The 15,266-nt window shown below is 38.4% G+C and overlaps 1 protein-coding gene across 2 annotated transcripts in view; it reads left to right on the top strand.

Moving 5' to 3' along the window:
- The window catches only part of LOC127647531 (5-hydroxytryptamine receptor 2C-like), a 166,378-nt gene extending 152,560 nt beyond the window's left edge, over window positions 1-13,818 (top strand). For both annotated transcript variants that reach the window (XM_052131808.1, XM_052131817.1), the window contains 2 exons: window positions 9,348-9,548; window positions 11,500-13,818. In XM_052131808.1, coding sequence (XP_051987768.1) covers window positions 9,348-9,548; window positions 11,500-12,461 — 1,163 coding nt within the window. In that variant the 3' untranslated portion in view covers window positions 12,462-13,818. The remainder of the gene's footprint in view (window positions 1-9,347; window positions 9,549-11,499) is intronic.
- Window positions 13,819-15,266: the final 1,448 nt, after the last annotated feature.

Consider the following 15,266-nt stretch of genomic DNA (forward strand, 5'->3'; position numbering starts at 1 on the left):
AGGGGACGATGCTCCCGGAAAGGATACCCAGCTTGTATTGGAGTTTAAAGATACTAAAGTATAACAAATATAAACAATAGAGTGTACATTTGATCAAATGTGTTTCCTCTTTATATTAACATATATTTAAAAAATTACAAACAGAATGAAGATTTATTGTATTAACATATTATTTAATAAGAATAACGAGTAAGGCCTAAGTATTTTAAAAGTTAATATGTGACATTGAATCTGCGACAGCCCCAGAGCTCCTAATTCACTCACTCATTTTGTTCACTTACTGCTGAGATATAGTGCACTAACTGCCATTCACTATATAGGAAATAGTGAATGAGTGAACGATTTTGGACACAGCCAGTCTCTCTTCACCAGCACATCTCTTGTGCGTGCCTCACACCCCGCGCACCCCGCTGTGCACTCGCAGAAAGGCTGTCTGTTCACACTCCAGTTGTCAATTACACGAACGGCAGAGCAAAAGGCATATTTAAACTTAATTTGGTTGTTTACATGGATTTATACAGTTAATCAGCCCGAAGTAGGTGAAAGAGTTGCCAGTATCCCCACGAGGGTACGGGGTAAATGCGTAAATACTGCTCATGACATGCAGGATGCGGGAGAAAAAGCACTGATATATTGCTGCACCTGATTAAAAATCTACACCTAAAAACTGATGTCTCAAGAGCCCATATTTACAGAATCACCCTGAAAATGACATCACCATTTCACAGAAAAGCTCACATTATCATTAGAGCCACAGCTTTCCTCAGAGTCCTGCCATAAGTTTGAGCTTAAATTTTTATCTTGAAATATCCGCTTGTCTTGGTGTTAAATGAAGGCATTTATGACGAAACTATAATTTTTTCACGGTGCGGAGCGAAGAAAGTGTTTCACTTTGTTAGAAGATCTTGATGCTGCAGCAGTGATGGACTCATCTTGAGTGACAGTCTGTGACAGCACGCGCAGCTGTGAACTTCCGTTGTTGTAACAGTCCCATTCAATAATCTCTCAATAAATTACACATTAATTAAAATTAAACCTAGTAATATAATGACAAGAACACTGCTCATTGTAACGAAGTGAAAGGAAATGATTTCATTATAAAAATTACTCACTTTTAAACCTACTCTAAAAGTAACATTTTTTCCAAAAAGTTACTAAATTAAATGTAATGGAGTAAATGTAGTGCGTTACCACCACCTTTGATAATACTGCTGGCATTGTGAAATTCCCATGATTTTTTAAAATTGGGCCCCATTCTTCCCTGGAGTGTGTTATAAGAGGATTGCATGCCTCCTCCCGTACCGCTGATGTGAAAGAACCTCAAAAGGTTCAAATGCTTGTGTTAGTTCCTTCTCTATTACTACCCAATTCAGATCTGTGTCTGTCTTACACCAATATCTGGAAAGTTTTGCTATGTCAGAAGAGTAATTGTACAATTTTACATCTGGAAGACCCCCAAAATTTAAAAATTCTCTCATCATTTACTCCCATTCCATCCCAGATGTGGGCTTTCTTTCTTCAGCAGAAAGTTTGTGGGCAGTGTGTGTCAGTTATAAGCCGAGCCTTGAGCCAAGTTGTTTATTGCAGACGTCTTAAAAATGTTGAAAGTCAGAGCACAATGAGTTCATTGCCTTTGGTCAGTTCTATCAGTGATGCATAAAAAGAAAGAGAAAATTGTTTGTTTCTCTATAGTGTTTCAACACACCCTCTATTTTTGTCTGCTCTGAGAAATAAATTAATCAGTTGTTTCAATAAATCAAAGCAAGATGCCAAGGGCTGTAGGCAGCTGGACCAATCAAGCAATGAATGGCAGATCAATTAGAGAGAGAGTGTGTGTGTGTGTGTGTGTGTGTGTGTGTGTGTGTGTGTGTGTGTGTGTGTGTGTGTGTGTGTGTGTGTGTGTGTTTTCTATCATCAACATGCTGATTAAATCACATGTGACACGAGAGGGTATATCACCCCCCAGTTCTCATCTCCTCCCTTGCACGGCCACAGTGCCACAGTTCAGAACAGTACAGCATGTCAACTGATGATGAAATTAACAGTCAGATGTGCCGTAACTTCCTTCAATTAAACAAAGACAAAACAGAAGTCATCATAGACTACATTTTCAACACCTACCTTTACTCCAGTGATCTGAACACTAAAAATCAGTCAGGAATCCAGAGGTAAGTTTTGAATCAGAACTTAGTCGCAGAAATCATACCAAAAAAAAGAACTAAACCAGCCTACTATCATGTAAAAAATATAGCAAAACTTAGGTGCCTCATCTCTAAACAAGACATTACATTAACTTCTTCGCACATTTATCACCATCAAGATGCACTACTGCAATTGGCTCCTCACTGGCCTTTCCAAAAAGACCATTAGACAGCCTCAGCTCATACAGAATGCTGCTGCCAGGATCCTAACTAGGACCAGGAAAACTGAGCATATTACCACAATCCTCGGGTCTTCACACTGGCTTCCAGTCACATTTAGAATCAAGCACTTTTGCTCAGAGATAGAAAACTGAGTATGAGACTTTGATTCGAGTCACAAAATGTACTTGAGGCTTGACTAAGAGGCCAGTAAACACTAGTGTTGGGTTTGAGTCCACCTTAGTCGAGTCCAAGTCAAGACCGAGTCTTAATACAATCGAGTCCGTGTCGAGTCCGAATACAAAAGGGGCCAAGTCGGAGTCCATAACAGGCCGAGTCTGAGTCGAAGCATATGTTTTAGGTGTATGAAGACAAAACTGTCCTTTAAAACGCATCTTATTGTGCTCTATTGACTTTTTAAGTAATTTGCTGCTTTTCCCCCTCCACGCAAACATAGACTAAAGAAAGTAAAAGCTGCTTCTGTCATTAAATCCATATTTTAAGCTATTATTATTATGCATTTTAATTTAGTTTTTTTATTTATACTTCATTTTCAATTTGTCCTTTAAATTTAGTTCAGTTGTATCTAAAATGAACCTTGCGGACTAGTTTGGGAACATAACGAGTCAGCACATTAGCACTTGCTTAGAAGTTACATCTTACGACATAACTGCAAATGCTACATCCGAAAACACTGGTAAAGCCAACTGCTAATGTTAGGGCCATTTAACATGGACATGATTGTTCATTTGTGGAAAACATGGAGCAGTTCTGCGCACTGCTTGTGCACCTAAAACCCTGATGTATCCATATTTTATTGTTTTAAAAAAATAAGAGGTATCATAAAAATGTATTTAGTACTACCTTGAAGACGCTATTTGACAACAGTTTCCTATCTGTCACTCACTCGACATTGTGTCGATGTAGTGACACTTGTAGTGGCATTTGCGCTGACTGACAGGATGACATAGAGCCCATGACGTCATTGCCATGGTAACAGACCCATTTCATCTTATTTGCTGAAGACTAGAATTAATGTATCGTCAAATCAACTTGTGACGCAACAAAATACATTTTCTTCTCTGCAAATGATACCAGAGACAATAGCGACAAGTACAATGAGGAGATTTCATTTCAGAAAAAAAAAAATCGGTGACCCTACCAAAAACCGGGATTGTCCTGTGTAATAAACTGGGATGTCTGGTCACCCGATCTATAATTAAATTATATACAAAATATTTCGCTGCCCAAAATAACTTCATATTTCATTGTGCAATTTATTGTGGAAAAAGTTTTTAAAGAACAGATTTTAAGCAGCTTGTCAATGCTTTTAAAATAGAAAAACAATAAATAGGTGCTGTTTATCTGTTTTTCAGAGTTGCAGTCTGCTTTAGCAAAATAAATTTTTCCAGACTATTTCAAAAGTTACAGTGAATTCAACAGGACCAGTTTAAGTTGACAACACTGCATGGACCACAAGAGACTACAGATGCCTACATGGGTAAAAAGACATAAAGCTACACTATGTACATTTTTGTTAAAAAATAACAAAATGTTATTAATGAGTGCAACCCATCTTCCGAACCATGTCTTTACCCAAATACACTTTGATAAACCTATAATAATAATTTATATTTTAGGGCTGCATACATACGTCATTAACCCGTGCATGTTCACATGTTCACGTCATATCCGTACACAGAGAAAATACATTGACGCTGAAATTTTGTTGTCACAAAAAATAAGAAAAATTGACCATGGGAATCATATTGTAAAAACAAAGAAACCCTGAGCAGAGTCTACAAGCAAAAGGGGAAATCGACAACATTTGTAATAAAACACTAATCAGCATCAGCTTTGCTTTTCAGAGGTGGTAACCTGAAAGGATTTAGAAGTACTCTTACTCAACAGGTTAAATATTTTATTGATATAGTTTATGTATAGTTGTGTTATCACACACACACTCACGTCTGTGTGTGTAGTGAAATGCAATAATTATACTGTAATCAGTGCAGACATTTTCACTTGCTGGCACATCTGTGCATTTTCTTGATAACAGCAATAAAGATAAATAAGAATTAGATAAATAAATTATTTAGTCCTAGGCTTGCCAAGGACATGTGAGTCTTGAAATGATGGAGGTTGAACGGCTGGCTGTCTGGTGCAATCAAAACAACCTGGAGCTGAACACGCTCAAAACGGCGGAGATGATTGTGGACTTTAGGAGGAACACCCCAACATTGTCCCCTCTCTCCATTCTAAACAGCACTGTGGTAGCAGTGGAGTCATTCAGGTTCCTGGGCACTGCCATCTCACAGGACCTGAATTGGGAGACGCACATTGACTCCATTGTGAAAAAGGCCCAGCAGAGGTTGTACTTCCTTCGCCAGCTGAGGAAGTTCAACCTGCCACAGGTGCTGCTGATTCAGTTCTACTCAGCAGTCATTGAATCTGTCCTCTGCACTTCAATAACTGTCTGGTTTGGTACAGCTACGAAATCAGACAACATAAGACTACAGAGGAGAGTTTGGACTGCTTTATATGATTAATTGTTGCCCCCTGCCCCCCCCCCCCTTCAAGAACTATACACTTCCAGAGTGAGGAAAAAGGCTGGAAAAATCACTCACCCAGCCCATTACCTTTTTGAACTGTTGCCTTCTGGCTGACGCTTCAGAGCTCTGAGCACCAGAACCGTCAGGCACAGGAACAGTTTTTTCCCTCAGGCTATCCATCTCATAAACAGTTATATTGCCCCATTGAGCAATAATTATGTGCAGTACACAGTTAAGTCTATTTATATTATCCAACATATCCACTTCTGCCATTACATACATTGCACTGTTGTATTTTTGTTCTTTATATAACGGATTTGTAATAGATTTGCACTATGTGTGTGTATGTTTGAAGGTGAGTGTATGTACCTGTATGTATAATTATTTATTTGTATTATTCTTTTTGTTTTGTTTTTAATTATCTATGTCTTGCTGCTGTTTTTGGTATTGTTTGTATTGTTGTAGACTGGAAGCTCCTGTCACCAAGACAAATTCCTATAAAAAATCAGCAATAAAGCTGATTCTGATTCTGATGTTAACCACTGGTTGGTAACAATGACAATCTATAGATTAGTTATATGGTCTATTTGGCCAGAATATCCTGCAGTTATAAAAACTTTACATCGATTAACCTTATCAGACAAGCGAGCATTGTGTCTAATGTTAATGAACATTGCCTAACTTTTGTAACGTCATTTATTTCAAAACAACAATGTTTCCAATAAGTCAAAACAACAGCATAAGATATGACTCTGACCAGCTCAGATGACATGTTTTCAGATATCCATCTATTCACTCTGATAAGATGCTCTGTATCCATGTGTACACCGGTGCCTCAAACCACATTCATCCATACAGAGTAGCAGAGCCGAAGCACAACCAAAATAATGTTCTTCCGCAAGCCGCATTCAGTTTTATTTTTTAACCGCTAGAGGGCCAAAAGTTAAATAATGTAGCTTTAATAGCCCAATATTAATCATGTTTATATGTTGTTTTAGTAACCACGGAACCACGATGCGAGCACTGATTTAACCAGTTGTCAGGTCCCGTGCCATGTAAAACTGCCTTGTAGTTTTTAGTACATTGGCTACATATCTGTCTCTATGTGTTTGTTGTGCCAGCCACCTCGGTAATTGATGTTATACAGCAGTCACTGTAGTAACAATTAAAGCATATTGGTTGACTGAGAGTGCCGTTCTGCAGATTTGTTTGCTCAACATGGTGAAACAAACTCTAGCTATGTCTATGACATCAGTGGTTGCTACAACTGCTTGCAGACAAAGTGTCCTTTTATTTCTGTTTTATTATTCTTATCTATTTAGTTTGTTCATTGCATCACAAATCAAATGCCATGGACTCCTGAGTCGCAAAGGCTTGAGTCCGAGTCAAGTCTGAGTAAAAATGTATCCGAGTCCTTGTCAAGTCCAAGTCCGTTAAAATTGGACTTGTGACTCAGACTCGAGTACCCCAACTCTAGTAAACACACCAGTCTTTGCAACACTCTAAAAATTGCAACACTGTTTAGATACAAGGGAGGCACTCTCTGTTCCTTTTTCCTGTTAAAATGTGCAGCCATTTGTGGGCTAAGAGCAGTAGTGTAGTCTAGGGCATATGTAGGCATATGGCGTATGCCCACCTATCTTTCTTAGGATTTTGCTTATGCCCACCTAAAATAAGTGATGATAAGTATGGCTGCAAGAACAACAAGTAGGCTTTTGACCCAGAAATTTTTCAATCTACTAACCCTATGCTGCAGCACCGTTGAGTGAATTGTGTGTGTGTGTTTTTTTTAAGTGTACAGAGATTCTCTCTAATATTGTTAAGTAGGAAAACAAGTTCACTATACACAGAAAAGCACATTATAGTACACAAAATAAAATAAATATTAAATAAATGGTAATAACGTGTTAATATGAACATTACTACACTCATATTAGCTATACATTGCTTAACAGTTTATTGCATATTATCTTTGTATTAGTTTATAAATTAACTAATAAAAGTAATTATAAAGAATTAATAATTTTCATAGTAGCCTAACGAATATAACATTAATGACACATTTTAATTTAAAAACATATTTAACATCAAGTTACCATCTTAGCAGTGTATGCCAGCAAGAAACTTACCCTGATTTATATTTTGTAAGTTCACGTGGGACTGTAATTACAACAGTCAATATATATATACACAGTATATATATATACACACACACACAGATCAGCCACAATATTAAAACCACCTGCCTAATATTGTTAATATCGTGCCACCAGGACAGCGCCAAACCTCATCTCAGAATAGCATTCTGAGATTATATTCTTCTCACCACAATTGTACCGAGCGGTATCTGAGTTACTGTAGACTTTGTCAGTTCGAACCAGTTTGGCCATTCTCTGTTGACCTTTCTCATCAACAAGGCATTTCCATCCATTACTCAGAATGATGCCACAAACAAAAAACATCTAGTGAGGGGCAGTTCTGTGGACGGAAATGCCTTGTTGGTGAGAGAGGTCAACAGAGAATAGCCAGACTGGTTCGAACTGACAAATTCTACGGTAACTCAGATAACCACTCTGTACAATTGTGGTGAGAGGAATAGCATCTCAAAACACAGCATGCCCACCTCTTCAAACACGACTACACCACTGGAAAAGAGGGACTTAAACCTTCATTTGGGGCTTGAAGCTGACCTAATCTCCTGGCCACGCTTTCCACCATCCACCACACCTCCAAAACCACTATATGGCAATCTATCACTTTTTCTCGCTTCTTATTTAACAGCGTAATCTGTAACCTTATGGACATGCTGCAGTCATTTTTTATCATTTAGGGGAAGTGTAATCACATATGGTGTGAGCTATTTCAGTGGACAGCAGAGTATGAATGGGACCACCTGGAGAGATATGGACAAATAAACGAGGAAAGGAAAACCCCTCTCTCGCCATCTGTGTCAAAAGACTTGCCATTCTCATGCTGGCAAAGAAACTGTGTTATCATTAATTTCACTAACCTGCCTTCAAATCTCCAGACCATGTGTCCTGAGCTCCAGAGTGATGTCTGGATTTGGTCCAGTCTAATTCTGCCCATGATTGGAGTACATTAACTTGACCTTGGCTCCAATAAAACATTAAATTGACAGTGAATCACTCCTTGTGTGGCACTAATGTCATCCCAACCCTCAGACATGCCCCTCCAGACCTGTAGACCTTTGTATAAGAGTACCTGACCTGCCTTAGAGTGTGTACTCTCCAAGGGAAGTTTTCATTTTGCCACTTCTGTCATCTAAAAGCCTATCAATTTAAGGCTGAAATTTTGTATTAGAGGTACCATCTCTTGTCCCCATCTGTTGTTAAGTTCAATGTTTTCTGAACTAAAAGTTAGCAAAAGTTGAATGTTGGTCATTAGAACCTCTCAATATTTTTAGTGTTACAGTTCGATCACACTATGAATTCAGCAACAGTAGGTTGTTTTGCTGATGAAATGGGTCTGTGCTTGCCTAAATTTGAATCGATGGCCCTTGTTGAACATACGTATGGCCACATGTGAGCTCCCGTTTCCAGGTGAAATGTCCACAGAGTGAAGCCAAAAGAGAGTTGTTAGTTGTAAATAATGTAATACAGTCAACAGGAAAGCATATTTTATTAACTCACTAACTTATTAACCCAAACCCCAATCCTACACCTAACCGTTAGTGGGCTAAAATGTTATTTCACACTGAAAATGCAACCTCCAAATTGCACTAACTGTTGTTAATACGCATGTAATTATTTCCCACTGGACCAGAACCTGTGTCCCTGAGGCTGCTCATTCAACATGCTGAATATGTTCACTCTTAAATTGATGCAAAAAAAATGATCTTAGGGGCTGATAGTCAGTAATTCTGCATAATGGGGTTGATTTCAGGGTTAGGGTTTAATTAATTTTTGGAAGCAACCTGTGTGATCATGTTGATTACTCATAATTGGTGATAGGGATTTGAACAAACCCTCAAGCCTAAGTATTAAACTTGTCCTACAATGTTTGTGTTGCGGAGATGAATGGTATCTCATGCGGTTTGTTGAGAAGAGGAGTGCCATTACATTTTTAAGCATTAACTTACACCCCCAACAATAGCCTAACATCCTGGTAACTTTACACAGGCAAGCACCACTCAAATTGTCTTCAGAAAATGTAAAGAATCTAGTTTATTCTCCGTGTTGCTAAGTATATTAGACGATTCCAGGCTTTATCACTCTAGACACAGTATGACTGTCACTCTATATATATTTATCTCACTGTCTCTCTCTCTCTCTCATCCTTTTAGCTGTCTTATTTATGACCATTTACCTTCTATGTCTGTCATCTTCTCTCTACTTTCTTTCTAATGTAATTATTCATTGGTATGACTGTTTCATTTATAATGTTTACAAAGAAATCTCCCCTTTGTTCTCTCTAGATTATGCTTGGCCATTGCCCAGTGCTCTTTGTCCTATTTGGATATATCTGGATGTGCTCTTCTCCACTGCTTCCATCATGCACCTGTGTGCCATTTCCCTCGATCGCTACGTGGCCATACGCAATCCGATCGAGCATAGCCGGTTCAACTCCCGCACCAAGGCCATGTTGAAGATCGCTGCAGTCTGGACCATTTCAATAGGTCAGAGAAACATATAAAAGACAACCAATTATCTGGTAAACTGAATAAAATTGGGTATTTTCTTAGATTATGATCATGAGGTTGAATGGAATGACGCAACAACCCCAAATTATCAGTATACAAGAAATGCTGGAAAAAAACTTGTAGCCTAAGTTCAGAAAAAGGGACAAACACACCATTACTTTACAAAGTCTGTATAGGCCTTTTGATCAAACAGTTCTATTAAATCATTAATACACAGTAAAGTCAATTTCTGTCCACTGCAACCAGTTGTCCTTATAAATTAATTGGAATCTGTTAGTATTTCACCGGGCCCCTGAGAATTTATTCTGAGTTATTTTGTGGGGTTTCTCAAGGTTAAAACAAGAGCCTCAAACTTTGTGTTAGAGACCCCTCAATAGAGCAATAATGAAAATCTTTGAAATTAACTTTAACTTAAAGTTTGTTCTTGTTCTGTTAACTTAAAGTTTGTTCTGTGATTTTCTCCATCAATGAAAGCAGCTCTCCAAGAACTTGTTCTTGCATTGAGTAATTAAATGTTGAAGATTATTCCAGAAATCAGTTATCTGTAGTAAAGATCACCACCTACTGTTCAAATTAAACCACAGTAAGTCAACTTTTCACATACTGTAATTTGTATGGAATTCTAAGGGCTTGGTGCACTATTGTATTAGTTCCCTCTATATTCAGACTTGTGATGTTCAATATAGAGTGACCATGACTGATCTGATTTAACAGCAGAGAGGTGAGTGAAATTACAGTCTATATTGATTGATATCACTGGCAGTTGTGCTTAAAGGTTTAATGATTTTGGTATAGACATTTTTTTTTGTATCTCATTCTGCCACTAACCTCACTCTCTCCTCTTCCCCCTCTCTCTGCATTTCATTGTCCAAGGTAAGAAAGATAAAAGGTTGCTTTTACTTTCTTTCCCTGCTCATAGAAATGGATGCAAGTGTACTCAGACATGTACTTAAAATTCATATACAGTAGACACACATGAATACAGCACAAAAACAAACTAATGATCACCAGAAGTTACTATACAAGAAAGCACAGTTCGCATCTTTTCCCTCATCTAGATATTTCTTTGTATCCTATGTTTCATCTCTCTTTCTCTTTCTCTTTCTCTTTCTCCACAGAGGGATTGTAATGGTAGTTCAATGGAAAGGAGAAGGCGAGAACCGGCTTGGCAATATAAATTAAATTTTAATTATAAACTTAAACAAAAGACAACAACACATGACGGACATGTCCGTAAACGATCTCTCTCTCCCGCACCACCGCCCGCAATTGGCCTTTATCCCTCTCGGAGGCTTAATTAGCCTGATAAGGGACCGGGTGTGTATAATCATGACCGGCCCCGCCCTCCGCCCTGCCACAGGGATCTTGTCTTATTTGCTAATATTAATAATACTTAGTAATGACAGAGTATATGACAGAAAGTTCACACCTAATCTCTCTCCTGTTTAAATGTGAGCCCAATGTTTATTTGATTCTTACCTGGATCCAAAACAGTATTAAGGCTCCATCTGCCTTGACAGTCTGATTCATCTGCTCTAATTAAATAAAATACCCCCTCTCTCAACCATCAGGAATACTGATCTGGTTGGAAAAGAAAATGTATTTGTCTCAGAAAGAGACCTCTGAGTCTATTTTACTGAGCCCGTTTGTCTTTTGGTTTTGTCTCCAAAATCTTGTTTTTCAGTTTTCTCTCTCATTTGTCTTTCTGACTGTTCCTTTGGTTTAAAATTCTGTTTGTTGCTCAATTGACACACTCCTCTACTTGCACCTCTCTCTTTATTTCACTCTCTGTCAGTCTCGCTCACTGCTCTTCTCCTGTCAATGAAAAATAATATTGCTGGGTTGCAAGACTTTAGATAGATCATTTAGTTTATTGAATATACTCGCTCTCCCTAAACCCCATCTCTTCTCTCTTGCTCTCTTGCAGGTATCTCAATGCCTATCCCAGTAATCGGACTGCGGAATAGAGAGAAGGTTTTTATAAATGGCATCTGTGCTCTGAACGAGGAACGCTTCATTCTGGTCGGCTCTTTTGTTGCCTTTTTCATTCCTCTGGTCATCATGGTGGTCACATATTGTCTTACTGTCCAAGTGCTTCAGCGTCAGGCCACAGTCTTTCTCCACGAGAGTAAAGCATCTTCTCAGCAGCCTTTGCAGCCACCGGCTCCACCCACTTCCCAGCTCGCCCCAACTTCTGCTCTATCCCGTCGCAGCAGCCTGAACTGTCTTCGGATCAGCAACAGTGACGGAAACACCCTTGGTCTGACCATGCCCTCTGACAATATCTCAATAATCCCAAGTTCAGAAGCTCCCTCGCAGCTGAATTCGCCTGCTGGGCGGGACCCAGGCGGAGCCCGCGGGCGGCGTGGCATGATGCAGGCCATCAAGAATGAACGGCGGGCATCCAAGGTGTTGGGTGTGGTGTTCTTCCTCTTCCTTATCATGTGGTGTCCCTTTTTCATCACCAATGTTCTATATGTCCTCTGCCATGGAGCCTGTAATGAGCCACTACTAACAGAACTGTTGAATGTGTTTGTATGGGTGGGGTACATTTCATCAGGGGTTAACCCTTTAGTGTACACATTGTTTAACAAGACCTACCGACGGGCGTTTTCGAGTTACATGCACTGCCAGTATAGACAGGTGGGACTTAAACCCATCCCTATACATGTTCCTTGTCCATCCCTTACGGCAGTCACGCCCATCCTTATCTGCCAAAAACTTGCTATTGATCGGAACAGTAACTGCCGAAATGGGGATGGGCATGGAATCCGGAATTTGGAGACTCATGACATGGACACGGACCCTGGACTGGAGCTGAAACCAGGAATATCAGAGCTTTCCATCAACAGCAGCCATAGTCACAAAGAACACACCAGCAGTGTCTGAAAAGTATATTTCAATCTGAAGTGGACACTAAGACAGGGTGTGACTGTATTCCAAGTGATCTGCCTATATATGTCTCTCCCAAAAGAACTCATTACAGCACTGTGATTGGCTGTCTCTACAACCTCAGCTGTATCACAGCTTAGAATTTATGCTGATCAAGAGTTAGCAACAGAAACAATAAACTGACCAAGGTCAGGAGACATTGTGGCAGTGCTGGGAAAGGGAAAGAGAATGTCAATGTACAGTATGGGTGTTTGTGAACATGTTCAGATGTTTGAATGCCAGTAAGTACTGCATGAGTGCCCAGTCTTTAACTAAAGCAGCATTGGACAATATGAGCATTACTAGTACCTAAAGACTGCAATTCACTATATGTGCAGCAAATGCCTGGCAGGTAGAGTCACAGCATCCTCTTGTGGTCAGTTGAGTATATACAAAAGATGCAGTACAAATCCAAAAACATGAAAAACAAATTTACTGTCTCATCCAAGCTATTTTCATTAAAATATGGATGAAGTTATGCTGTCTAAATACACTTGCAAATCGGATTATTGTTTGTGTAGCTTGTAAACATCTTCAGTAATATATGTTGGATTCTTTGGGAGTTGTAGAAACACAATAGCATGGTAAGAAATCATATATTCTTTTCCTGGCTAACAATGTGTTGGAAATTACTACAAAACCCCAGTTCTCTCCTTACCACTTCTCTAAATGCAATAGCAAACTTGACTAAACAGCAGAACGAGGTCAAATTCAAACCCAACAAAATATCCTATCACTGATTTTGGTGTGCATCTTAAATCTTGATTAAGACACAACAAATGTGGCTTGAGTATTGAATCTCAAGTGAGATGGGTTTCATTCAGTAAAATCTGAAAAGTCCAGATTGCTTCATTAGGATTTTTTCAAAGTTTTTCCCCTCCTCTAATTTGAAGTAACAGCCTCTAGATATGGAGAACATTCTCTCCTGAATCTTGGATTAGTTATGAGATGCCTCATCATGTGGTCATGAACGAGTGAAGGAAGAAGCAACATTGCACAAGAGTACTACACCTTTACTTTATATGGACGGACTGTCCACGGCAACAGATGTTGGTCTGTAAGACTGAAAATATTAATTTGAGAATGTCCAGGATCATTTAATGTATAAAGCTGTAAATTCTTGCTGTTTTTTATGTGTAGAACCTTAGAAATTCTCCTGTATCACCTGCCTATGTTCAAACTCCCACTTTCACCATAGCCTGTGAATGTTTTACCAGATTTTTGTTGTTGTTGTAGTTGTTAAAACCCACCCTGCTCACAACATTATCATTTTGTGAAGCTGCTATTTATTTAAATAAAAGACAGTTATCATTCATTCTGCAGTATACATGTTCTGGTGGTCAATGATATTTGTGCTGTAAAGTGAATTCTAAAGATTTTGCATACATTATTATAAATTGAAAATAAGAAATGTACTTGGAACAGAATAAAATTGCTTTCAGGAATCAGGACCATGGACAGTGCCAGCTGGGTGGTGGCCATGAACTGTCTCAAGAACACAGTCTTTACATTGTATTTAGAAATGTTCTTCATTTAAATCATTAATAAACCAAACAATTTATTTACACCACATGTTAAAGGAATGGATCACCCAAAAACTGAAAATTCTCTCTTCACTGAAAATTTGCTCACACTCATGCAATCCCAGATATGAATGATTTCTTTCTTCTGCCAAACACCAATGAAGATTTTTAAAAGGATATCTCTGTTTGTCTTTGCAATGCAAGTGACCAAATGTTTAAATGCCAAAAGCACATAAATGTAATCCAAAAGACTCCAGTTGTTTAATTCATGTCTTCTGAAGCGATCTAATGGATTTTGGATTAGAACAGACCAAAATATAACTCCTTTTTCACTATAAATTTTGACATCGGCAGTTTCTTTGGTGATCATGATTTTAAGCTTGATACCATTCACCATCTAGCGCTCTGCACATACGTCAAGCACTAGAAATTGTAATCCAGCCTGAAATCATGATCATGCCTTGAGACTGCAATGGCAAGATGTACTGTGAAAAAAATAGTTATATTTTGGTCTGTTCTCAACTAAAATCTATCATATCACATATGAAGACATAAACCACTGGAGTTTTATAGATTAATGTTATGCTGCCTTTATGTGCTTTTTGGAGTTTCAAAGTTCTGGTCAGCATTGACTTGCATTAAATGGAACTACAGAGCTGAGATATACTTATAAAAACCTTAATTTGTGTGCTTCAGAAGAAGGAAAGTCATACACATCTGGGATGGCATGAGGGTGTGTTTATTTTGAAACCGTTTAATCTAATTACACGTGCGTTTTTTGTTGTTGTTTGTTTTTTTACTCAAATAATTATTAAATTGATATGTAGGCAACTATGGAAATTATATTATGCTTTATATATGCAAAAAATCATAGATTTATAAAGATATATGCTGTGTCTCGTTTGAAAGCATGCGTTTTGGAAGGTCGCGTTTGTCGGCCGCATACGTCATCGAGGCAGTCTCGTTTCAGAAATGCGAGTAGGACACTTCGAATGCGACCTTCATTCGGAGGATGCATGAGGTGTAGCCTTCGTGGGCACTTACAACCTACAATTCTTTGCTTCAACGGAAATGTCTAAAAAAAATTACGCCAATTTGCCCGTAAATATGATATTCAAACGCAAGGAATGTTAATTACCAAGTTGAATTACCTCAGTAGATGAGTGCAGAGTATATATTATGTATAATTATATTAATATATAATTAAAATATAGTATTAGAATAAAAGTACACCTATAAA

The sequence above is a fragment of the Xyrauchen texanus genome, chromosome 1, assembly GCF_025860055.1.
Source record: "Xyrauchen texanus isolate HMW12.3.18 chromosome 1, RBS_HiC_50CHRs, whole genome shotgun sequence".
Lineage (NCBI taxonomy): Eukaryota > Metazoa > Chordata > Actinopteri > Cypriniformes > Catostomidae > Xyrauchen > Xyrauchen texanus.